The sequence below is a fragment of the Pempheris klunzingeri genome, chromosome 7 (assembly GCF_042242105.1).
Source record: "Pempheris klunzingeri isolate RE-2024b chromosome 7, fPemKlu1.hap1, whole genome shotgun sequence".
NCBI classification, from domain to species: Eukaryota; Metazoa; Chordata; class Actinopteri; order Acropomatiformes; family Pempheridae; genus Pempheris; species Pempheris klunzingeri.
This window is the reverse complement of record NC_092018.1, coordinates 15,126,494-15,151,569: the sequence shown is the minus strand read 5'-3', so window position 1 is coordinate 15,151,569 and position 25,076 is coordinate 15,126,494. Positions and strand designations below refer to the sequence as shown.

Below are 25,076 nucleotides of genomic sequence, written 5' to 3'. Positions count from 1 at the left end.
TCTTGGTTTGAATTTTTTTTTTTTCAGAGGGAAAATTAGAAGAAACACAAACTGAGTTTGAGCATAAAGCGAAGAGAGACCACTGACCTGTTGGTTTGACTGTTGGTCAGACAGTTTAGTTAGCCTAGTTAGTGGGTTAGTTAGTTAGGATATTAATGGAACTGTCTGTGTGCAGCAGAAAAAGGTGAGATTGACTGAACTTTAATTCATTTGAACTTTGTTGTCATTGAATCAGACCTGCAGGAAGAAACAGAGGATTGAAACTCCTAAAGAGTTAATTTATTTAAGGTTTTACTATAAAACCAGACTTCCGTTAATGACTGAAGACATTTCATCTTTAACTCAGTCTCTAAACTAAACTTATTTTAATTTCTAGGTTAAACTGTTGATTTAAATCAAAGTGTCATGTTGAACTCTGTTACTCAAAAATACCAAATGTATTAACTGAACTTCAGTCAGAAGAACAGAAACTTCACTTTTATTTCTATTTCTGACTGAAACTGTTTCTGCAATTATTAAAACATTTAACACATGGATGTAAACTTTTGACCCATAAAAAACAGCAGAGTTTACAGGCGTCAGATCACTGCAGGTCACAGCTGCTCAGCCATGAGGATTTTTACTGCTTTATGCTTTGATGAAGCATTTTAGGGGCTTAAAGAGCTTAACAGAATCAACGTTTTACATGGTAAGATTAACCAAAATGTGCTACTTTCTCTTATTATACCATTAATCATTAGGATCTAAACTAACCTCCTCCTGTTGAACAAAAGACTTTTCTATTAATTTGCTGCTAAAATGTGAGAATCTGCAGCTTCAAACACAAATAGATTAATACTGAATACAAGTCTTTATGGAGAGAAATAAGATCAGGTGTTTTATTTCTCTAGAATCTGAAATAAATAGACTTAAGTCAGTTTAATGTCTGATTTTTAGACTTTTTAAACCTGTTTGTGCTGTTTTGTTAACGTCTTCTGTGTTTTTAGATCCTGTTTCTTTGTGCGAATGAACTGTTTCAATGTTTTTCTTGTTTTTAATATTTGTTTGACTTGAATTTTGTTACTGAGAGACAAACAAATCAGATTCAGGATCGGTATGAACGCTCATGTATGTTGAACTCTTAGTGAGAACAAACAGACAAAAAACTGTAGGTCAAATGTTTGAATTAAAGTGAACATGAAGGTTTTAAATGATGGGGCAACGTGTTAGTGTGTGTGTGTGTGTTAATCCCTTAATCCTCCTCGTTAGCTTCAATCAGTATGACAAGTGGCAGCTTCACGTCCTGTTTCAGCTTGTTTCTTTTTCAGGTTTGAATTTGAAGGCAGAATCTGGGCTTCTGCGATGTGTTATTTAAATAGTAAAGACGCAGCGACTCAGTTTATTCTGCCAAACGAACAGAGAAGCAGAACCTCCACGATTCTCTCCCACAGGAGAACTGTACAAAAGGGGCGTAGTGAAATGATAATCATGGAAAATGAGCACATACATTACACAATAAAACATACCTGCCAAACGAACAGAAAAGCAGAACCCCCATGTTGTTTTGGCCGCCCACTGCAGAATCTAAGCAAATAAAATGAACATACACAACAGAAGTTAGCTTAAACTGCTGCAACTTTAAACTAGCGGCGACCACTAGTCAAACAACACTTTTTACACGTTAGTTCATAAAAATCAACATATTGGCAGGCACATATCATAATGGGAGGATGAAAATTGTACACAAGAACATACAAGAAACAATGGGATGGGGTGGTAAATGGGCAAAAGAACAACGACCTCTCACACAGGGGAACTGTACAAAAGGGGATTTATAACAGGAACCACAGAAGAAGAAATTAAGGAGGAGGAGATCTGGAAATCAAGAAGTATACAAATGGACTGCAGAGGTCCGAAGAGATGGAGTTGCTTCATGTTTATTTCCTTAAAACTGAGTTTATTTGCTGTTGTTTTTATGTTTTCCATCAGGTTTGTTCATGTTGTTGGCGTCTCTGCATTAGTTTGTGTCTTCAGTTTTCAGTGTGTATCTGCTGGTTGCGTCAACCATAACAACTGCTGTCCTCTGATAGGCCCTGTGGTGGAGCTGCCCTCCAGCTGCACCAGGAGGCCCAGTGCCAGCCTCCAGCCTGCAAGAGAAGGTGCAGAGAGGAGGAGGAGGAGATGAAGAGGAGGAGAAGGGGGAGGAGGACAGAAGGAAGCTGTAAGGAGAACAGAGATCCAAGAGGAGATCTCCAGAGGAAGATCCGAACACCGAACCTGAAGAGAGAATGCAGACGGTGAGAACATCAGATTGATTATTGATTATTGATTAATAACACACAGACTCTGAGCTTCAGGTGAAACTTTGTGTTTCTGCAGATTGTCACAGTCTGGAACCAGAACCAGGTCCACAGTTGGGACTGGATCCCAGTCTACCGTTGGATCTAGATTCATATGTGGAGGAGGGATCCGGTCCTGCAGACCTGAGGTCAGAGTGGCCCTGATCAGGAAGACCAGGATCCAGACTTCAGTCCAGACTGCAGAGGTCAGAGAGTCTGAACTGGTTCAGGGTTTGATCCTCACAGACCAGAGTGATCCAGGATCCACTAAGATCCAGCTGGACCAGAGGAGACCACACAGAGTCAGACGGACCCGGACCACTGAGTCCACCTCAGATCAGGTCAGTTAGAGATACATTCTGACAGGGTTTCTGCTTGATCCAGGTCCTGAACCTGTCTGTCTGGTCCAGGTCAGGTCCAGGTCCACAGCAGGTCCACTGAGGACTGCAGGTCTGGTCTCAGGTCAGTGCTCTGACACCAGGACCAGTAGGAGGAGGCCTGAGAGAGTCCTGAGTCCAGAATCCTGCATAAGAGAGGGGTGGATCAGGTCCAGATCTGTGGGGAGGAGAACTGAGACCAGGACCAGGAGGAGGAGGAAGATCCACCCATCTGTGTTCAGAGGGAGAGGTATCAATACATCAATTAATAATTAGATATTGATCACTTGTATAATGTCATCAGAATGAACCAAAGTGACACCGATCACCGATAAATGGAATCTATTGATCATTCAAACAGACTGTCAGTCATGTCTCTCTCTTTCTCTATAGGTCAGCTGCGGCTGTCAATCATTCCGGGGGCGGGGCAGCTCATCATTCACAGTAAACTTTTTACTGATTTGTTCAGTATCAACATTTTTCAATGACTTTTCCTCATTATGTTAATAGAAAACCGGTTAATTCATCCATCACATTTCCCTCAAAACATATTGGAGGTTGCAAATCATTTGTATATCAACATAATTTGTAGGAGCCAGAGATGAACTGATGTATATTATACTGTGTGCTCAATTAGCCTACACAAACTACAGGATGTGAGTATTACTGCAATGTCTATGTGCAATAATCATGATATATATCAACTGATTAATTAGATAATTGCTCCCAGTTACTGATTGATCTGTCATACAGTCTCTGTCCTGTGGCAGCAAGGTTTCCTATCAGAGTATAATCAATAATCAACTTTTAATTAATGATTCCCCTGTATTGAATCACTGAAACACGTCAGCACTCAGCAGACGGCGCGCTGATAATAATGATAATGTTCTGATCAACAATCAGATCAATAACAGTTGACCTCCTCACTGAGGCAGCTTGTAGTTCTTCAGTCGGCCAACAGGAGGCAGCAGAGGCCCGTTGTGGGTCTTTTCTGTACAATGTACATGAATCAACATTCAAACAAATGTACATGCACTCTAGTTTTCATCCACAGTCCCTTTTAGATAATATTTTTAGGCGTTGTAGCATAATAAGAATAATATGATATACACAAAGGTTAAAAAACATACTTCACCGTAGTAAAAGGCCTAAAAACACACATCATGAGTGGATCAATACCAGGTGATACAGGTACAGTAAAAGTAAAGTCATACTAAAAATTGATAAAAACAAAACAAGCATCAGGTTTGAGATTGCTGGTTCTCAGTAATGCATTTATTAACATTACACTTGAATGAATGATATGATTGAGACTCTTTATTAATTTAAATTTAAATTAATTAATTGTGGTACTGAAGGATAAGGCGGTTTGGCCCAATGCAGTTTTTCTCAGTGGGATTGTGTCGACCCCCTTAGCTGCTCCTCTGTGTGGTAGATTTTAAGCTAAAGAAACCAGACAGAAGAGGGGGAGCTAAACCACGCCTAATCCAATAAACTAGGCGGACATTTTTGTATTTTTACTATTTAATAATAACTTTATTTTCTCAGCTAAAAAGATTATGCATCTTTAGAATATGTAGAGTTTATTAGAGTATATTAGACACAAGGTGGTGAAGCAAAAAAAAAAAACATTGAGTGGAGGAACTGCCTCATTTGACAGGAAGTTTATGGTAAACATGAAATTTGCCAAACTGAACTTTATTTTATTACAGCCCACTTTTTTAAGCCAAGTTTTGAATCTTTTTGTGGTATTCATTTGCTTGTTTTTACACAAATAAATATGAAACACAAAAGAAATATAAGATATGAAAAAATTTAAAACCTGCAATTGCTTATAAAAAAATAAAAAAAACCCACACGTCAAAACACACAAAAGATATAAATACTGTATTTATATCTACCCTCAGGTGAGGATATCTTGCTCCACATCTACATTACAGCTTTTTAGAGAAAAACAGAAACTGTTGTCAACGCATTCAATTGCAAACAAAATTGGTTAATTGGTCCTTGAGGAAACCCTTCAAGCTCAGGAGTGGGTTTTCTTTGGGGAGGTTCCAGGGGTCATTGAGTGGATCTTAGGGGTCCTTGGGGGGCCTCTATAGGTCCTTGAGGCTTTCTAACAGTCCTTGAAGAACAAACCCTCATAGTTAAACTTTATATGTCCCTCAGTTCACTGCCAGTTTTCTTTTCTCTTTCTGCAGTCCATGAAGCCAGAGGGCTGATGGGAAAATCGCAGAGGTCATGTGACTCCTATGTGAAGGTAAAGAAACACTGTGATGTTGACATGATAACTCAGCTCGTGGCTCCATGTGTATAAACTCGTAATCTGATTAAAAACTGATAATATTCTGCCTGTAATGTAGTGCCAGTTTTTTAAAGAAGCTGATACATCGTAAAAGTAAAAATCTTCCTCTCACTGTGCTCCACGTGTTTTAATGTGTTGGCTTCCTGTAAAATTCAATGCACATACATTATCTGCACAGCACCTGTTCCTTCATGTCCATCTTTTTAGAGTTTTATCTACTGAAATAAAGAGAACCTTCCCAGAATGCATCTCAGTCAAAGGCCGAAGCCAAAAACATAAACTGGATGTTGTCTGACATGAAGAGTGTGTGAATAATGTACACAGGAGGTGGTGAATAGTTTGTCTGAAGTTAAAGCTTCTATATATTAATTTATCATTGAAGTTCCCACATTATGTCTTTTTTTTCAAGTTATTTGTCTTTTCTTATAGTTTGGTGGTCTGTAGGCTTTTACAACATTTAGTGTGTGTGTGTGTGTGTGTGTGTGTGTGTGTGTGTGTGTGTGTGTGTGTGTGTGTGTGTGTGTGTGTGTGTGTGTGTGTGTGTGTGTGTGTGTGTGTGTGTGTGTGTGTGTGTGTGTGTGTGTGTGTGTGTGTGTAGCTGGCGGTGACCTCTGACCTCGACTGCAGCCACAGGATGAAAACTCCAACTGTCCCGAACAACAAGAACCCAGAATACGACCACAACTTTACACTGTGAGACACACACACACACAGACAACATCTAGTTCACACATCAACAACATGAGAAACTGAGTGATGAGACATACAATATAAATACATTATGTGTGTGTTTCAGGTGTGTCAGCGATGACCTCGTCCTCAACAGGTTGCTGATTTCAGTGTTCGCCAGGTTAGTGATGACATCAGGGCTGAAGCCCCACCCCTCTGGTTCCTCTCTGCATTCACTCAGAATTGGAGACTGAAAACATTAATTTAATCTAAGATCAGTTCTCAAAGTTTAGTAAAACTAGGTTTTAAATGAGTAAATCAAAATGTAAGGTTCGTTGCATAAACATATCTCTGTTAAGTAAATCCAAGTTTATCGCTTTAAACCAAATTTAGTTTAATTAATATTGACATGCTCGCTTACCCAAATAACAATGAACAAATGAATGAAAAAAGGCTAAAACCGTTTTAACCGTTGACTTTCAGCTCCTCTGTAATGACGTATTGGCTCCATAAAAAAATCTACAGCATCCTAAAATTCAACCGGATCGATTCTGCCCTTTAATTTTTTTCAAAGAACTAGAATATTTTGCTCAATCAATCTCAAAAAGGCAGCCTTTCTAAAACTTAAACTTTAAAGTGGGAGAAGGAGTCTGTCACTGAAGGAGCTCTCCAGTGCTGTCAGTGTGTCCTTCATGGGCTGGGAGTCATTGTGTCTCATGGATGATAGCTTTCCCATCGTCGAGGGGGCAACCCAGGACAAAGCTGGCCTTCTTGATGAGTCCAGTCTCTTCCTGTCCACAGTTGTGATGCTGCTCACCCAGCAGACCACTCTACCACACAGAGTCATAGAAGACTTGAGCCTCCTGAGCAGATAAAGTCTGTTAATATTGGACCCAGTTTTCACAAGTCACATATCTTCCGAGCATTCTGACACTAAAATGCCATTTTTGTGACGGACAGAAAGTTTGTTTGAGACCTGCCTCTGTCTCAGTAACACACACTCTTGAGATCTGGCAACACAGATATCATTCCTGAACTAACGCCATCAGGAGGCTGGTGAAGTACAGCAATAGTCACTAACAATAAAAGGTACCATTGTGCGTTTTAACATTAACCAAAGATGAGCAAATGTCCTCAGTGGGCTTTGCAGCTGTTTCCAATAGAAAGACGTCCGTGTACATCTGCTCCACCCGGTTATTTTATCAAGCCGGTGCCGTTCAAAGCTAGTTAGCATGTAAGCTAACAACAAAAACAGGTTAACAGTCACACCTGTTGCTGAACAAAAGCTAACTACAACCTACACTGAGCAAAAGTCTGAATGACATTAAAATACTAAACAGCTGTTGCTCAGTACAGGTTGTAATTAGTTGATGTTTAACGATCGATTATTGATGTTGCTGTTTCCCTCCATCCACATGATGTTCACAATGAGGCGACCACGTTCACTCAGGAGACAGGAAGTGTCGACCGTTTCATGCCACTGGCGCAGCTTGTAATGCGTCATCTTTGGTTGTGACATGTAGAAACCTCTGTATGGTCCTTCACTCCACTCTGTCTCCTCAGGTGCCGTCAGCTGATTGGCTGTATGAGTTTTGGGCTCGGTTCTCTCGTCTCATCCTCTCAGGTCAGTTTAAACCAATCAATAGACAGACAATCCCTCATTCTGATTGGCTGGGGGAACGTACTGATTTTTACTCATGGAGCAGATTTCACACAAGTTCATGTGTGATTTCCAAATGTTTCACGCCAAATATAATTTGACACAAGGTGAATTCAGTCATGTGTCTCTCCTCATCTGGATACAGACAGGTGCGTCCAAATAAAGTACAAATTTTTCAAGCAAAAATGCAAAAAACTTTACTGGTTGCACATTTTCATGTTCAAGTGAAACACAGTCAACATTTGTTAGAGCTAAAAAATTCACAGGTTTTAGTGAGGGACACTATTGAACACTAACAGAAGCCCCTCGGGGAGCTTTAATGAGATGTTGGCCCCGCCCCCTCTGTGTTGGCAGCCTGTCAGTGGTTGGTTCTACCTGCTGGGGGAGGAGTTTGGGCGGAGCAAACACCTGAGAGTGCCATCGCAGCACAACCAACCGATGAGGAGCCCGGAGGACAAGGAGGCAGAGAGCGTCCGAACAGACTGTGGTGAGTTAAAGCTGACGGATGCTGCTGAAATGTGATTGGCTGAGGAACTGTGTCATGTGAACCTGCTAATTGGTTAACTCAGAATTACCAGAGAATAACCAGATTCATGACACCTGTAGTATAGAGTAGTACTCCGAAGCAAGCTCAACATATCCAGGCTTTCTTTGTGTGAGCTGGATCGACAAAACCTAGACTCCCAACCAGAGATAACGAGTATCATGAAGCTGGTTCATCAACCTTCATCAACTTTTTTTGTTGACTTTTTGCTTCAAGCTCTGTCGGCATTCACACAAAAATGGGCATCATTTGAGTCGACTGCACAAAATGGCGCCTATTTCTGCCTACTTCAGCCAAGTGCAACAGATTGTTATATCGGAGAGCTATGAAGAATATAAAAACTGTACTTACAAATAAGGCAGAAGAGGAACTCTGCAGAGTAAAATGATGAATTTATTTTACCTCCTGTTTATTTCTAATGTGTCAGCTGCACATTCAGAGCTCTTAAAGTTTAAACTTGATGCAGCAAATTTAAATATAATAAACATTGTATATTATACTCAAATTGTGCTGACATTGAAATCACTTTAGTTTTTGGCCAAATCAAAGATAAACCTTATTGAGTGAATATTATCTGTGATTATTACCAATAAACTAATCAATTATTTAATGTGTTAAATAACACAAATAATAAACTTGGTCCACAGAGGTCTGTTGCTGTTGAGCCTCTGATGTTGTACATTTGTTAGTGTGTGTTTAATATATTAGATTTTCTGCATCACTAACTAAATGAATGTAGGCTCCCATGGCAATGCGGTGCATATGGTTTTTCACCACTGTGAGTTCACTTAACCTATTTAAACTATAAACAAGAGCATAAGAAAATATACATGACCACTCCTGGGGAGAGTAACAACACTGGTGAATTCCCTCCATTTATATGCTATCTCAGGGATTAAAGCAGGACATTTTAGGAAATGTGTATCATGTAGTGAATTAAGTACTAAATGAATATTTAAAACAGCTCTATGCATGAAATCAGCCATGGTGCCTGAGATTTCTTAGACCAATTATCTGGATGACAGTGGATTGGTGAAGGCCAAACTCTTTAGAAATACTACTATGATGATAATAAACTTAATTCATAAGGTACTTTTCTTTACAAGGCAACAAAGTCCTTTACAAAAGATAAACAGCTTAGCAATAAAAACACTGAAAACAACAGAGGGATCAAATGACATGAAAACATTAGGGAAAGTTAAAAATGTTCATAAATGCCCAATGCCCTGAATTCTAAAATTTTAGAATCAATCAATTGCAGAATAAAGTGTGTCAGTAAACACAGGAGTCACATGTACACTTCACTTTCTGCCTGTGAAAATGTGAGCACCAGCGTTCTGCACCAGCTGGAGTCAGTGTAGGACATAAAGCACATGACCGTCGTCCAGGAGAGAGAAAATAAAAGCATGGATAGTAATTTAAATCAGAAGTAGACAAAAAAAAAGGTCTGATTTTAGAGATTTGAGCTGGAAGAAGCATGATTTGAGCATCAAAACAGAGATGTGCATCAGATATCAGTTTGTTGTACCAGCAGATCTGGTCTCAGATTTGTTGTCATTAAATTTTTAAAAGTTTTCTTTTTTGTGACATCCAGACATACTTTTAGTCCTTTTTCAGCCTGGTGATCATCAGCAGCTCTTTGTTTTAGCTCTACAGAAATATCCTCTGATCACAGCACGGCACAATCCGGCAAACTACGTGTGCCGAACACCAGACTTGATAGTAAAGGTTTATATTCTTTAAACAGGACAGGGACTGCTAAACTCACACCTGACTCATCCTGCTGATTTGAAAACCATATTAATTTATTTAGCAAATAAATAAAATCAACAAGTTTAGTTTTTTGTATAACTGTGCCCTCTTTATCTAGTTTTAAGTCTGGATGAAGATCTGATCACACTTTAGGTCACTTTTATGCAGAAATACATCAAACTCGTAACACTAACAAACACTCTAGTGGCACTAAATGTCAATGTTGTGTTCACCATTTTCTTCCTACTGAAAACAAGTGGGCAGAGGTTCACATCACTCAGCTTTAACTAGGGACACCCTGCAAGAAAGGATCACCACAAAGTTCAGACCAGTGGGTGGATCATTAACTGAGAGAACCAAAAATCCTGAACACTAAAATTCGATAGATGAAGTTTACCTGGTGTGAAAACATTATGAATAAAGTGAAGTTTTTTCTGGTTCTCTAATGATCTTTAACACCCTGAATGTGGAGCCTCAAGCTGAGATCGTGTTTCCAGACTGAAACATGAAGGGAAAAAACAACAACAACAACCACAAACTGATCCTTTAAGTTCTCTGCAGATTAGATGTGTTCAGCTGCGGACTCTCACGGGCTGAAGTGTTAGCTTCATTAGTTCTGACAGAAACCCTTTGGGACACACACACATGCACACACACACACACACACACACACACACATACACATATATATGCACACTGTCCCATATGTAAATCTATATGTTTTTTTTTCTATTTATAGTGTGATGGGGGAGAAAGGGCTGTGCAAGCAGTGGTAGATATAGATTAAAACTGACTCCTGCTCTGTCTCTCTCCCCGGGGGTCCACACAGTTACCATGGTGATGAGAAGCTGCTTGGTAACCATGTGACCCTCACAATACCTCTGGCCCTATATCGCTCGACCACCCCCCCATCGTCCTCCTCTTCCTCCTCCTCTCTCTCTTGACTCCATCCATCTCAGTGCAACACTCTCTCTCTCTCTCTCTCCCTCCCTCCCTCTCTCTCTTCTCTCTTTTCTGACATCATACTGAGATCTGACACTCGTTCGCCCCGGCCGATCAGAGGGACATAGGCGGGACAAAAGGAGGACAGAAGAAGAAGAAACGGACTTCTACTTCTGTTTATTTATTTATTTGTTTGCTTCCTGTTTGTTTGTTGGACGTCTGTGTCTGCAGGTGGAGGAGCAGCAGCTGTGCTCGTAGTATCAGAAGTACTGTTAGTAATTATAGAGTAATGTAGAGTATTAGTTAGCTGAGGTGTCAGTGGTACTTTTTACTTGTGGTTTTACTTCATCAGAGCTGCAGGTTTACGTCCGATCAGCAGCTCTCAGGTCCGACGACCCCACAGAGGACATCCAGGACATCCAGAACACATCCTCAGTGCTGTCTCTGAGATTTTTGAGGATTTTAACATCTTGCAGAGGAGTTTATTTTCTGTCTTTACTCACTAATTACACGTGGCACGTCATGGAGTCTCATTTTAACATTTTCACCGCAACTTTCATTAAATTTGAGTGTTTTTAGGCAAAAAAATCTATTAAAGTGGTTTATTGTTTGCCTATTATAGTTGAATCCTGCAGTTCAATGTAGGACCATTTTAGATTTACAGAGAAGAGTTCAAACAAGCCGGTTTACATCTGCATGTTGTTGATTCAGAGTCTGAACGAGTCGCTAAGCTACAGATGGTCTTTTATCAGCAGACATCCATTAATAGCATCTGTTTGCTTGTTTTTTTCCTGTTTGTTGTTGACTGAATGTTTTGCACTCAAAGACTCAGAGTGTGAAATCAGTTTTGATGCTGGTCTCTGTCTGGACCTCTTCAGTGGACTCCTTGTGGATGGTTTAGCTTTTGTTGTCCGCTTCAGGTTTAACTGTGATATAGAGCCAGCTGTCGGTCTGTCTGACTGAGCCGGTCCAGTCTGGTTTGGTCTGGTCTTGTCTGAGGACAGTCAGGATGTTCTGGAAGAACACTGCCTGGTCGTGGGACGATGCTGTAGGTAATGATGATGATGATGGTGGTTATCTGCTCGCAGCAGACTTCAGGAGGACTCCAGACTCTGCTCCAGACACTGACCTGAACCGCACCACCACCAGTACCAACACCGCAGCCACAACCAACCTGTCAAACTGCACCACCACCACCTCTGGACTCAAAGATCTCACAAACCGCAGCCTGACCTCCAATCGCACCCACAGCCTCGACCCCACCAACGCCAACTACAGCTCCGGCCCGGCCAACGCCAACTACAGCAACTACGTCTCCACACTGTACGCCAACACCAACCAGCGTTCGGCGACCCGAGACAGCGGCAGCACCCAGCAACTGACGGTGAGTCAACCTCCACTGTCACATGACGCAAACTCAAACATTTTATGATACAAACTTAATCAGCAGAGGTGTTGCTAAATAAATTAGGCTGGACTTGGTCCTGATTTTTTGATCTTGGACTTATTTGTCTTGAGGTGGGACTTGACCTTGGACTAAATCTTTGTTGGCTCTGGACATACTGGTCGTCTTGATTTTGGACTTGTTGATCTTGACTTTGGATTCGCGTCATGGGCTTTTGGCTACAATCACAAACACCATGTTAGGAGACAGGAGATGTAATGGCTACCTGAGCAGAGGGTCTGTTTCTTCTCTGTCCTTTGTTTTGGTCATTAGGACAGCCACACATCCATGTTAGACCGTGTTAGTCCATGCTAGTCCATGTTAGTCCATGAATCGGTCAGTGATTGAACCCGTAGCACTGCTAAACAGAGCTGAAACCAAGTCAGAGCTGCTTCCCAGTGACAGACTTGGCTAGGCTGACTTAACAAGGTAGCACAAAATCTTAGGGAAGCTGTCAGTTAGCACTTGTGTACACAATAAAGGAAAAAGGACCGGGTGACTTGGTTGTGGTGGCAACAGTGGGGGTTGGTGGTGGTAGGGGGGCACATTTGTTTTGGTCTGAGATGCTGAGAAATCGCATAGAATAATTTTAGTTAGTTTGCCAGAGACAATGCTAACTGATGAAGAGAGAAGCTAACATGCTAGCATTTCTGAGATACCAACCAATCAGGTCAGAGATGATCACAAACACACTCTCTGTGGCTGTATGTGTGTGTGTTTTACTGTTCTTCTTTAAAGACTCATCAAAGATTCACATGTGATGAATTATAGAGTGAAGTGAAGCTGTTTCTGCTATTCACACAGTATAACACACACACACACACACACTTGTACTGCCATATTTGTGAGGACATCCACTGATTTAACCCTAACCATCACAGTCTAATGACTAACCTCGACTCTAACCCTGACCAAAACCTAAACCTGAGCCAAACTCTCAAACACACAGACCAATTGTCTCCATGATGAAGGGCGAAAACTCACACTGGTCCTCACAAAGATAGAGCAGCCCACATTCTCACACACACACACACTCTGTCTCACACATGCACTCAGAAGGATCGAGTTGTTTAAGTGTTGTTCTGTGTTTCATGTTTGTTTGTCAGAGTCGCTTCAAATGTCATATATGATGTAGCAGTTACCATAGCAACAGAGCTCAGTTTGGACCATGACACTGGAGTTAACCCTCACGTTAGCTGCATAAAGTCCATACGAACGGTTCCAGTCTGATGCTTTGAACTGCGATCAGATGACGCACTAATACACAACAAATGATTTACCAAGGATGGACTGGAAACACAAACAGGCTGTGTGGGTGGAGATGTTTTCAGATTGGGATTATAATCAACACAGATTTGATTTCTTAAATCAACCAATTATCATAATTTGTAGAATAATACATGAACTATAAACCTCTGTATATTACTGTATGATGATAGTGATTAAAGGATTGTCTAATATTATAATTATTATATCTATTTCAGAAGTTGTGAGGATGACAAAACATCAGAAACACCATTTCATTTAATGTAAAACAAAATGTAAAGTTTTTGCATCTTTACTTTTCAAGTGGAAAAAAGGGCCCAACATGAGTATATTTGTATAGGACCGGGGTCTGTTAACACACATACACTATGTAAAAGGTCGTACTGTATGTCGTCCATGTTGTCCAGTATCTAACATTTTGATCATATCGCAGTCTGAAGATGGAGGTCAGTTCCTTCACTCAGTTTATTTTCTTGTCAGTTTCAATGCCGTCGTTTGAGTTTTTCATCCTGAGTTATCAGTTTATCTGTGTGACAGTGACTGCTTTCACATCAGCAAAATATTCCAGTTTTTGTCAAAAAAGACACTATTCCTACAAAGTTTAGTTTAGTTTGTTTATGTGGCTAATAAGAAGGAATGTTCCACTAATATTCCCATTTCCATGCAGTCGTGCATACTCTGATTTTCCTGTTCAAAATATGGAAAAATGGAAGGCTGGAGCCACTGGTGCCATTTGGCTTCTTTGCATCAAAATAAAACTTTTTCAAAATTTTCTGCTGGTTGTGGACCTGAACGCAGCCTCCCTCTTTCATTCCTTCAGCCACTTTCAGTGTTGTGATATTATTCAAAAACCTATTGATATAAGCGTCTTTCAAAGCGTTAGCGGTAGGTGTGTTTCTCCATCTCACTGGAAATTTGAGCTTTTCTGTCATGCATCTCTACCCTTCAGCCTAGTGCACAGAGCTGACCTTAGACAGGCAAGAGGGCGTGTGGTTAAAAACTGACAACTGAGAGCCATGTTCTGAATGTATTGCATACTCGTCCAAAAATGCTCCTAAAACCTGAATAATATCGTTAGCGTTTAAAGAATTAAATGACAACATATATCCCTTTAAATAGATTTAAACTTTGGAGTATTTAAAATATCAGACTATAACAAACTATCACAAACAAAACTCTCTGCAGGACCATGAGCTGCTACCTTGACTTTCAGATATTCCAGGCGTCTTCAGATATCTCCCTGACTGATTCGTCCCCCCAGTTGTGTTCGACACAGATATATATACATGAATATACAACAGAATACAAAATTACATTGTAATTAAAATTACATGTTATAGGAAGTTTGTTATCTATGCATCAGTGACTATATTGACCAAGTTAGTTTTCACTATTCTTTGTTTAATATCTTTACTGACCAGCTGATATCAGGAGAAATCTCTTTTCAAAGTTAAATGGGTTTAAAAGGTTTTTATTAATCATTCCATCAATTAATCAATCTTTATTTATATACCACCAATTCTTAACAAACATTATTTCAAAACACTTTTCATAAAAGAGCATTTTTAAGTCAAACTCTTTAATTAAGAGAGACCCAACGATTCAAGAATCCCCACATGAGCAGTGTCAGGTGACGCCGGTGAGGAAAAACTCCTCTTTAGCAGGAAGAAACCTCGGACAGAACCAGCTCAGAGGTGGGCGGCTTTCTGTCAGGGTCCATGCTGATTGTAGATGGGGCGGGAATTAATAATAATAATAATAATAATAGACTAATAAAGGAAAATGACAAATAATATTAAAAGTAAGTGACTCATTATCATCAGTTATTGTGTAGTAAGATGTTTCACCTTCATCTGTCTGAGGTGAAACCATTTGCAGGTCTCATAATTTATCCAGATTATGATCCTGCTGTTGGAACAGGTTCTTTTTCTGTTTGATGTGAGGGCAAGCAGAACAAGAACCAGGACCAGGTTTAGGACCAGGTTCAGGTCTACAGCTCAGGTCTGTGTGGGACAGGCTGCATACTGTGTGAAAGTCCGGAGTTGAAAACAGTAAAAGATCCTGAATGACAGAATGATGGCGTTCACACGGGGGGAGGGGGTCCTGTGTGTGTGTGTGTGTGTGTGTGTGTGTGTGTGTGTGTGTGTGTGTGTGTGTGTGTGTGTGTGTGTGTGTGTGTGTGTGTGTGTGTGTGTGTGTGTGTGTGTGTGTGTGTGTGTGTGTGTGTGTGTGTGTGTGTGTGTGTGTTCAGGAAGTGTGTGTCTTATCGCAGGGATACATCCAGTGTTTTTGTGAGTCTGAGTGTGTGTGTGTGTGTTTCCTGCTATTCTTCTGTCTGTTGGTTCCCACACACACACTGTCAGCTCTCTAACATCCAGCACACTGTTGACCTGCTCACACACAGGTTCACCTGGACCAGCTGCATCTGGGTTCTGGTTTTACAAATCTGGATCTGATTTGTTGTTGTTTTGAAGTCTGGATGTGGATTAGTCCTGACTTTTGTCTCTGATGTACAAACTTAATCTACTTCTGTAAATCTGGACGTGGATTAGATCCAGTTTTATGTATCTAGATCAGATCAGACTTGGTTCTGGTTTTCCAAATCTGGACTTGGATCAGATATGATTCTATAGGCTTTCTTTTTTGACATCTAGTTCTGTAAATTTGGACCTGGTTTAGACCTGGCACCAGGTTAGATTAGACCTGGCTCTGATTTTGTAAAGTCTGGATTCAGTTCTGTTATAAAACCTGCATTGGATCTAGTACTGGACCTGAACTTGGATTTTCTGAAGTCTTGACTTGGACTAGACTTGGTTGTAGCTTTATAAAGCTGGATTTGGGTTAGACCTGACTCCTGGACCTGGACTAGTCGTGGGTCAGCCTTGTTGGAGGATCAGATGGACCTGAGGACCTGCAGGATTTGAACCCACAACCGGACCTGCTGTCATGCACACGATCCACCGTCTGTGTCGAGTCTGCATCGAGCAGAACCTCCCGCAGGTCTGAGTCCATTTATTGGTTAAAGGGCAAGTTCACCGTTTTTTGAAGGCTGTTTTAAAACAATAGTCAAATGTTCATAAGAACTCTGAAACAAGTTTTTCTTGCTGTAATTGTTCTTTTCGTATTGATTATAACACATTTCTAATAATAAGACATGGGAGACAAAATCCACAGTCTGAAGTTAATATGAAGCTTCAACAGTCTGAGTTAAATATATATTGAGATCCTCTAAAGACTGTATAGTATAAAGTTTCTGCTGTGGAGGGACAGAAACCAAAAGAGGAAAGTTTCATAATAAACAAACTTTAAAAGATCTCCACTTCATTTGTTGTTTTTTTTGGGAGTAAATCTATTCAAAAGTTTTTAAATATCAGTGGATCTCTAGTTTTTTGAACGTTTATGCAAAGTTAGAGCTTCTTTACTTTGAGGACATTTTGTGTCACGTTCCTTGGTGCTTCAAACTCTGCTGGAGGTTCAGAGATTATGTCAATCTGATGGACCTCTTAGAGTTCAATAGCATTTGTCATTTAAAGCAGAACTTGATTTGAGTCCAGCGTTTGTCAGTGAAATCTGTTGCTGGATTTGTTGTAGTGCTGCATTTGCTCATTTGTCATTAAATTAGCACTTTTGTGAATGGAGTCTGGTGTTCAAGACAGTCCAGATTTCTGATTTTTTTTTTATGGACAAACTCTAATCTGAAGCACATTCAACAAACACCACACTTCATGTGGAAACAAAACAGCAGGAAACAAGCGTCTCTCCTGATTGGCTGCACAATGTGATGTCACTGCTGGCTATCTGTCATTTCCCGGCAAAATCTCCAGAGTTTCCTCCGTGTGTGAGTGTGTCCGTGTGTGGGTGTTTTTCAAGACCAGCAGGTCTGATAAATGTTTAATATCTTCATGTTTAAACCATCTGCACTTCACGTTTGTGTGTGTGACAGGTCGATCAATAATTCACACACAGATTAAAACTGAATGATTTTACTGAAAACTGCATCTGATGGAAGAGTGTGTGTGTGTGTGTTTTAGTGCTGTCGGTGTGTGTCAGTGTGTATGTTACAGTGTGTGTGGTGTTTGAACAGGCAGAGGTCCTCCATGTTGTCCATCCCTACACAAACTCTCAGCTGTTCAAACAGAAACTGATTCCTACAGTTTAACACTTCAGTTGCTCATGTTGATATAAATCTTTTTATCTGATTGGTTCAGTTGTTCATGTTGACGTTAAAGCTGTCAGAAAAAAGAGGCATGTGATTAAACAAAGAGGAAATTTAGCATATTGACTAAAAATACGAACCGACACTGATTTGATTGTTTGTTTCTGCTGCGAAGACTATAGAAGATATTTTTCTAAAGACTTCTTTATTCACTTATAATAAATGTAATAAAAGGGGATAAAATGTACTTTATAGATAAATATCTTATTCCCCTCTTCAATAAAAATAGTTTGTTTCTTCCATATACTGATTTACTTAAATTCTAGCATCTTTTTTATAAGAAAACTGCCTGTAAAAAATATTAATTTGTTTTGTTTTACCCCATAAAACTACAGCAGAGTTGAAAGCCCAGAGTTATGCCTCCAGGCTCTGCTCAGGCTGCAGTTGGGAAAGTTTGTATTTATGCTGAGAGGCCGAACCCAGGGCAAAGAAAGTCTGTGTATCAATCAGTGCTGCTCGTTCAGTTTCTTTGAACCCACAGTAACGACTGAAGGCGACTCAGAGGACTGAAACAACATTTCTGTCATCTCAGATTTTCTTTCTTTATAACAACGAGGAACAGGACGTTAAACTAAAGACTGCAGGCAGTTTTTTTTAAAGATGAGAGTATCAATCAAACCGTCACCTCCAACTTCCAACAACACTACGCCTGCCACTACGCCTCTTTAAAGGAGTATTCCACCCATTGTTCATGTTAAAGTTCCTGATTGGGCTGAGCAGCATAAACTGAGCCTGAACCAGGACCAGTAAATACGGCCAGGTGTCATTTAACAAACCATGATACTAGTACCAATACCAGGACCCTTAAAGTGATACTGATCCCAAGAGAGTAATTGATTCGATGCTTTTTCTCCGAGCTTGATGAGGTCCTTTAACATATTACTGGTATTCCCAGTTTTTCCTGAGACAATCGGTTTGCATTTTTGTGCATTTATTTTCATCAGGCACCACAGGTGTGTAGTACAGCCACACTTTTGAATGCTTTGGTGAACTACCAACTCCATCACATTCACCATACAAATAGTCATTTATTGTAGATCTGTATACAAAAAGAATTGAATGCAGGTAAATTTGACTGGAGAAGTTTCAATGCACATCTTACCAATAAACTGAACATGGTTAAACGGCTGTATGACGCCACCCTGAAGTCCTGGAGGTTTGCTTCCCGTGTTGAAGTGTCAGCTGATTCTGTGGACATGTGAACCGGACTGATCCTGCAGAGAAACACAAACACTGACCATCTCAGTCCTCTTTAAAGAAAAAGCCCCCCAGGCCCTGCAGGAATTTTAATATCAGCCTGTCAGTCTGAACTGAGGGACATTTAACTTCCTTTGTGGAGTGAGAAACTCTCAGGAGGAGTCGACCTTTCCTCCGGTCTGTCTGTGTTTACAGAGTCATGGAAACAGCTCAGAGACCCTGGACCCAGACAGATCTCCAATCTGGATCTGACAGACACCCTGACTCTGTCAACATGAGTGAAGACCAGCAGAGTCCGGACACAGCGCCTCCTTCAGGCTGTTCAAAGCTCTGCAAGATGAAAATATTTCAGCAGCTCAAACTTGTCTTTATTTTCTCACATTTTATCAAATACTAGAAATTTGTTTTTAGCGTCGTCCTCAAAATCATAAAATTACTCAAATAGTATTCAGTATGTGATCAGTCAGAAACCAGTGCTTTAAATGATCTAAATGTGCTGTTGGTTTATTGTTCAATGCTACTGATCGATCTGGGTTTTAGACAGAAGGTCGTGTTTTTAAATGGACATTTCAGGTTTTTTCTTCGACATTTTTGCTGATAAATTTTATCATAATCCAATCTTAGCAGGTGCTGATGACTATGCACATATGTTTATATGTATATGTATATATTTAACTGAGCATGTGTGCTGACTTGTTTTGTCTCCAGGTGAACGTTGTTCGAGGAAAAGATGGTTTTGGATTCACGATCTGCTCCGACAGTCCAGTCAGAGTCCAGGCTGTCGACACCGGTGAGAAACTACAACATATAGGACAGACAGGAATCAATCAAATAATATCAATAATATAATACTAATAATAATTTTATAATTACACCTCAGCTACACCTCCATGAGTCTTGGACATATATGTGGTTAAAGGCTCATGGGAACTATAGTTTGAATGCTTTCCCATCACCTGATTGGACTACAGACTACAGACACCTGTGAGGTATTTAGTGACATTACAGCTGAGTCTGATTTCATTGGTTGGTATCTGTTTGTAGGCGGTCCTGCTCATCAGTCTGGTCTCCGTCAGGGAGACTCGGTCCTGCAGCTCAACGGACTTCCTGTAGAAACGTGGAAGTGTGTCGACCTCGCCCACGCTATCAGGTAGCCACCAGGGTTAACACACCTACCTGTTTAGAATTATATTCTATGTTTACTTCAAGTTTAGTTTGAGCTCTATTTGAAGACGTGTTCTCAGCAGGTGAACCTGATTTAACAGACAGTAGCTTTATGTTTACATTTAAACCAATAAAACAAGTTAAAATATGTAGATTTTTTTAACCGCATTTAAAAAAAGTAAAACAATATTTTGCTTTAATTTAATCAATAGTCAAATTTATGTAGTTTTAGTTCAACTATGCTAACATTAATAACTTATATCAACATTAAAAATATCTGTCTGTCTGTGTGTTCAGGAGTTGTCCGTCTCAGATCGTGCTGGTGGTGTGGAGAGGTTTACCTGAGCTCAGGTCAGGATGTGAAGCTTTGCTCCGCCCACCAACACATAACAAGGTGAGTTTGACACCTGCAGGTCAGAACAGGAACTGACAGTGGACACTTTAGTTAAAAAATTAGGTATTTGTACTTTTTAAATTTTCTGTTACTTTGTACTCCTACTGCGCTACATTTTCTGTCAGTTATTAGTTACGAAATATATGAATATATGAACTTTCACTAAACCTAGAACATAACTTAGAACCTTTAACCTACAACCGGGAATGATAACCTTTATGTCCTTACCTAGAACATCACAGGGTGACACAGAATTCAACAGATGCTAACCGTCTTTATGCAAAGCTATTGTCACTGTGTCTCATCCTCTTCTCTGTCTCCTAGACAACAGGCAGGAAGCTTCTGCCTCACCCCGCCCACAGTAAACATGGCCGCAGGCGGGGTCAGGGGTCAGGGGTCAGGTCCAGTTTGGGCACTCTGAGTTCTCTGTGGAGGGACAGGAAGGAGGATCGGGAGGAAGAGGAGGAGGAGGAGGAAGGACAGGGAGTGCCTGAGTACTCACCTCACACCACCACACTCAAGGGCACCCGTGTGACATCATCACACGGAGACAATTACATCATCCTGTCACCTGTCAATCCAGGAGGACAGGTGAGTGTGAAGAGGCGGGGTCTACAAGTGTCTCAAGGGCTGCGTTTCAGCCCTTGGTGTTATGTAACAGCATGGAGGAGTCTAGGAGAGCAGAGGGAGAGTGGGCGGGAGGAGAAGGGGGGATTCAAATGGAGCGTACCTGCTCTTGTACATCCCGAACTATCCAATAAGGATGCACCTCATGGACGGACATTAAACCAAGATGGGAACGGCCATAAAGCCAAACTCATGGCTTTGAAACGGCGGTCCACAAACCAGCGGGTGACGTCACAGTGGCTACATCTACTTTTTACATACAGTCTGTGCTCTGCAGTGGCCATCGTTGTCCAGCCACTCCCTTGGCCCTCCAAGACTCGATCTCACCAGGTTTACCTCAGTTTACCAGGGAAATGGAACGACACTTATAATGGCAGAGGGGAACTTTGAGGGGATGCGTGAGGGCATGGTGAACGCCTAATGAAACACAGCCATGGTTCTCATCTGTGGATCCACCTGAAAATGAACCCCTCTCACCTGAACTAGAACCTATTTCAGAAGCTAATGTAACCTGGAGCTCAGAGATCTTCATCTGTCCCATCTTTGTTCAGAACACAACTGAGAACCTGCAGCCTGTAGCATAGAACCTAACTATGGCAGATTAACCCTCACAGAGAACCCTGAAGTGTATCTAGAACCCACAAAGTAAACACCATCAGTCAGACTATCAGTGTTGTGTAAAGGCTTGTTAATGTATAAAGTAATAATAAGTTATATAATAATAATAATATATAATAAATAATAAATAATAAGTTCTTATGCAACAGAAAGAAAAACGTTCTCCATCTGTTTCTGTGTTTCAGCTGCTGCAGCCGGTTTATCACGACAGGAACAGAACAATTGGTACGACATCCACACTGGATATTGATCATCCAATCTAATTATTGGTGTTTGTATATTGATCATGAACAAATATCACCTGTGTTGTTGATCACCAGGGCGTCTGTACCAGACTCACCCCAGCAGAGGTCAGAACCTCCTCCAAGACCCTCGACCGGGATCGTCACAGCGACCATTCACCAACCGCACCGCCACTCTGCCCCCGCCCCCCTCCACCTCCTCCGCAACAGCCCTGCCCAGTAACTATGGCAACTACCAGAACTGCACCATTGTCCAATCACATCTGCCCTGCTCCTCCTACGGAACCTATGTCACGCCGGCACCCAAAACCCTCATCTTCCCCATCTTTGTCCAGGTTAGATCCAAAAACCTTTCAACTCTGGACCCAGAAACAAATCTGACACCCTTTTGTCCAATGTAGACCACAAGCTAGAACCTTTAATCTGACCAAGAACCCAAAAACTATCCAAGATCCTTCTACCTAGCCTATAACGCAAGCTAGAGGCTTTAACCTGATCCAGAACCAGAACATCTTTGTAGAGGTCACAATCCATAGTCCCAGAACAAAATATTAGAACCCAGAACCCCAAAAAATCTTCCCCATCTTTGTCCAGGTCAGAATGGAAAACCTTAAACTTTACCCTGGACCCAGGACCAAACCAAGACCCTCATATCTGATTTAGAACACAAGCTAGAACCTTTAATCTGAACCAGAGCCAGAACATCTTCGTAGAGGTCAGAATCCATAATCGACAAAATATTAGAACCAATAACCCTCATCCTCTCCATCTTCGTCCAGTTCAGAACTTAAAACCTAATCTGAAACCCAGAACCAATGCAAAACATATGAATATAACATAAACATAAAAACAAAGAAAAAAGCTAGAACCTTTGACCTGACACAAAACCCAAAACAAAATATTAGAATTCAGGTCAGAATCTAGAACAAGTCAACCCAAGACCCATATACGTGGCCTTGAACACAAGCTGAAAACCCATATCTTGCCCGTTTTTGGGCATGTCAGAACGTAGAACCAGCGACCTGACCGAGAATCCAGAGCAAAATCCACAATGTTAGCGCGGAAGACACTTATCTTCCCTGTTTTTGTCCAGGTCAGAACCAATCCAAACCCCTCACAACTAACCAAGAACATCTTTGTCAAGATCAGAGCCCAGAACCTTTAATCTGACTTAAACCATTGAGCATAAATTTCCTCTTCCTCTTCACCACCTTTTGCTCAGGTCAAAACTCCAAAGTTTCGAAACAGTAGAACCCGATTAGAACCCTGAACGTTTCTTCGTCCGTGTTCAGGTCTGAATTTCCGAGTTTGAACTCATGTTGTTATTCATCAGTGATGTTTAGTAGAATAGTAGTAACTTATGATACTGGAATTTACTGCAGGGTTGATATTTGTCCTTTTGTTGTTTGTCGTAGTTGTTCACATGTGTCCATGATGATGATGATGACGATGATGATGATGATGTTGTTTTCTTCAGCCTCTGGATCTGTGTAGTCCAGACAGAACCCTGCTGATGGCGGAGGAAATGATTCTTCACCAGGCCGACCTGCTGCCCTCAAAGGTACCTGTACTGTAAATATACTACAAACATACTGTAAATACGCTTCTACCGACACTCCTGCCAAAGTAACTACAACTACAAATATTATGCAAATTAGAGCTGAAACAATTAAACATATATTTGATTAATTATGTCAATAATTTTACAAGCAAAAAAATACCCCTCAAAAACTCACTGGGTCCAAATTCTAAACTGTTATAATCTAATTTTTTTGGACTTTTAGTTGGATGAAGACTTGAAGACGTAACTGTAGACATTTTTACTGTTTTCTGACTAAATAATAAATGAGGAAAAAATAGGCAGATTAATCAATAGTGAAAATCGTTGTTAGTTGATGCCGTCCTGCAGATATACTGCTGTTAAAAATAACACTGCTAAGGTAAGCAGTACTGCGTAAATACTGCAGATGTTCTGTAAATACTACGCTTGGAGCAGTAATACTAATATTACTGCTGAAGTAACAAAGAGTCTGAGGCAGATTTCTGTCTGCTGATTATTGATCGACACATTTGCTCCTCGAGAGAGAAACGTTTGTTCAGGAGAAAACGGAAAGATCTGAGAGCATCTGAACCTGAATCTAAAGGACACAAAGACCTCTGGACCAGGATCAGTTTCACAATAATGGATCTTACTGCTCACTCACACACACACACACACACACACACACACACACACACACATACAGATATTTCCGCAAATCTGCTGTGTTTGAGTTTCATGTTTTCAGTAAAAGTGAAAATGAGACCAGCAGGAAGACGAGACGTCTGTCGGCCATCACTCTGACACAAAGACATTAGCAGAGGTCAGAGGTCAAAGTGACATCATGTCCTAATGAATGTAAACCTAAAATCTGAACGTTTCCTCTGTTTAAACATTGAAGATTCACCAGATTAGAAAGTCATGAATGATTTTACTCACGGTCACATTCTGAGTTTCTTTAACTGTCACTACAATACCCATAATTCATTGTGAAACACATTAAACATTTAGAAACATATCCTGTTTAAAAACAGTTATAACCAGAGGAAGCTAATGGTAACAGCAATGAACTGGCATGTGGCAATATTATGGGAAATTAAGTGAAGACATCCTCGTTCAAGACAACAACAGTAATTATTTAATGATAAGTTATGAATAATGAATAATTAATCATAATAAATTATGAATCATGAGGACTCCAACTTTGGTTCCAGTGTGTCACATTATGTATCGTACACCATCACTGCTGTTCTTACTTACATGCTGTCATGTTCAGTAACATTCACATACTAATTAAGACGTGTGTGTGTGTGTGTGTGTGTGTGTGTGTGTGTGTGTGTGTGTGTGTGTGTGTGTGTGTGTGTGTGTGTGTGTGTGTGTGTGTGTGTGTGTGTGTGTGTGTGTGTGTGTGTGTGTGTGTGTGTGTGTCAGGTGACTGTGCTGATCTACAGTGACCTGCTGCTGTTCACCAGAGAGGATGAGGTCGGACGCTGCAACGTCTTACAGAGTCCACTGTACCTGAACACACTGCAGCTCAGAGAGGGTATACACACACACATACAGTCATGTTTCCATCACTTCATTACGTGTAGAGATTTTAAATGATGGACTAAATGATGGAGGACTTTCATTGTGTCCCCACAAGGAAGGCCGGTCCCCACATTGTGACTGTATAAACAGATTAATGTGCCCACGACATGAATAAATTATATCTACTCACACACACACACACACACACACACACGCATACACTCTTTCAGCTCTGATTCACTGATTATTGTAGATTAGAATAATACTGTAC

The 25,076-nt window shown here is 40.7% G+C and overlaps 2 protein-coding genes across 2 annotated transcripts in view; one reads left to right on the top strand and one right to left on the bottom strand.

The window, feature by feature from the left end:
• Window positions 1-155: 155 nt before the first annotated feature.
• Window positions 156-25,076, top strand: part of LOC139203350 (regulator of G-protein signaling 3-like) — a 31,340-nt gene continuing 6,419 nt past the window's right edge. Inside the window, exons 1-19 of the mRNA XM_070833035.1 lie at window positions 156-184; window positions 2,070-2,276; window positions 2,359-2,620; window positions 2,729-2,945; window positions 3,089-3,139; window positions 4,897-4,955; window positions 5,599-5,693; window positions 5,797-5,850; window positions 7,233-7,293; window positions 7,684-7,816; window positions 11,656-11,951; window positions 19,399-19,480; window positions 19,735-19,840; window positions 20,152-20,248; window positions 20,573-20,839; window positions 21,679-21,718; window positions 21,814-22,070; window positions 23,213-23,296; window positions 24,707-24,818. Of these exons, the coding sequence (XP_070689136.1) occupies window positions 156-184; window positions 2,070-2,276; window positions 2,359-2,620; window positions 2,729-2,945; window positions 3,089-3,139; window positions 4,897-4,955; window positions 5,599-5,693; window positions 5,797-5,850; window positions 7,233-7,293; window positions 7,684-7,816; window positions 11,656-11,951; window positions 19,399-19,480; window positions 19,735-19,840; window positions 20,152-20,248; window positions 20,573-20,839; window positions 21,679-21,718; window positions 21,814-22,070; window positions 23,213-23,296; window positions 24,707-24,818 (2,509 nt within the window). The remainder of the gene's footprint in view (window positions 185-2,069; window positions 2,277-2,358; window positions 2,621-2,728; window positions 2,946-3,088; window positions 3,140-4,896; window positions 4,956-5,598; window positions 5,694-5,796; window positions 5,851-7,232; window positions 7,294-7,683; window positions 7,817-11,655; window positions 11,952-19,398; window positions 19,481-19,734; window positions 19,841-20,151; window positions 20,249-20,572; window positions 20,840-21,678; window positions 21,719-21,813; window positions 22,071-23,212; window positions 23,297-24,706; window positions 24,819-25,076) is intronic.
• The window catches only part of LOC139203355 (zinc-binding protein A33-like), a 56,515-nt gene continuing 43,214 nt past the window's right edge, over window positions 11,776-25,076 (bottom strand). The window contains exon 3 of the transcript XR_011584399.1: window positions 11,776-11,795. The gene's annotated coding sequence lies outside the window, so the exon portion shown is untranslated. The remainder of the gene's footprint in view (window positions 11,796-25,076) is intronic.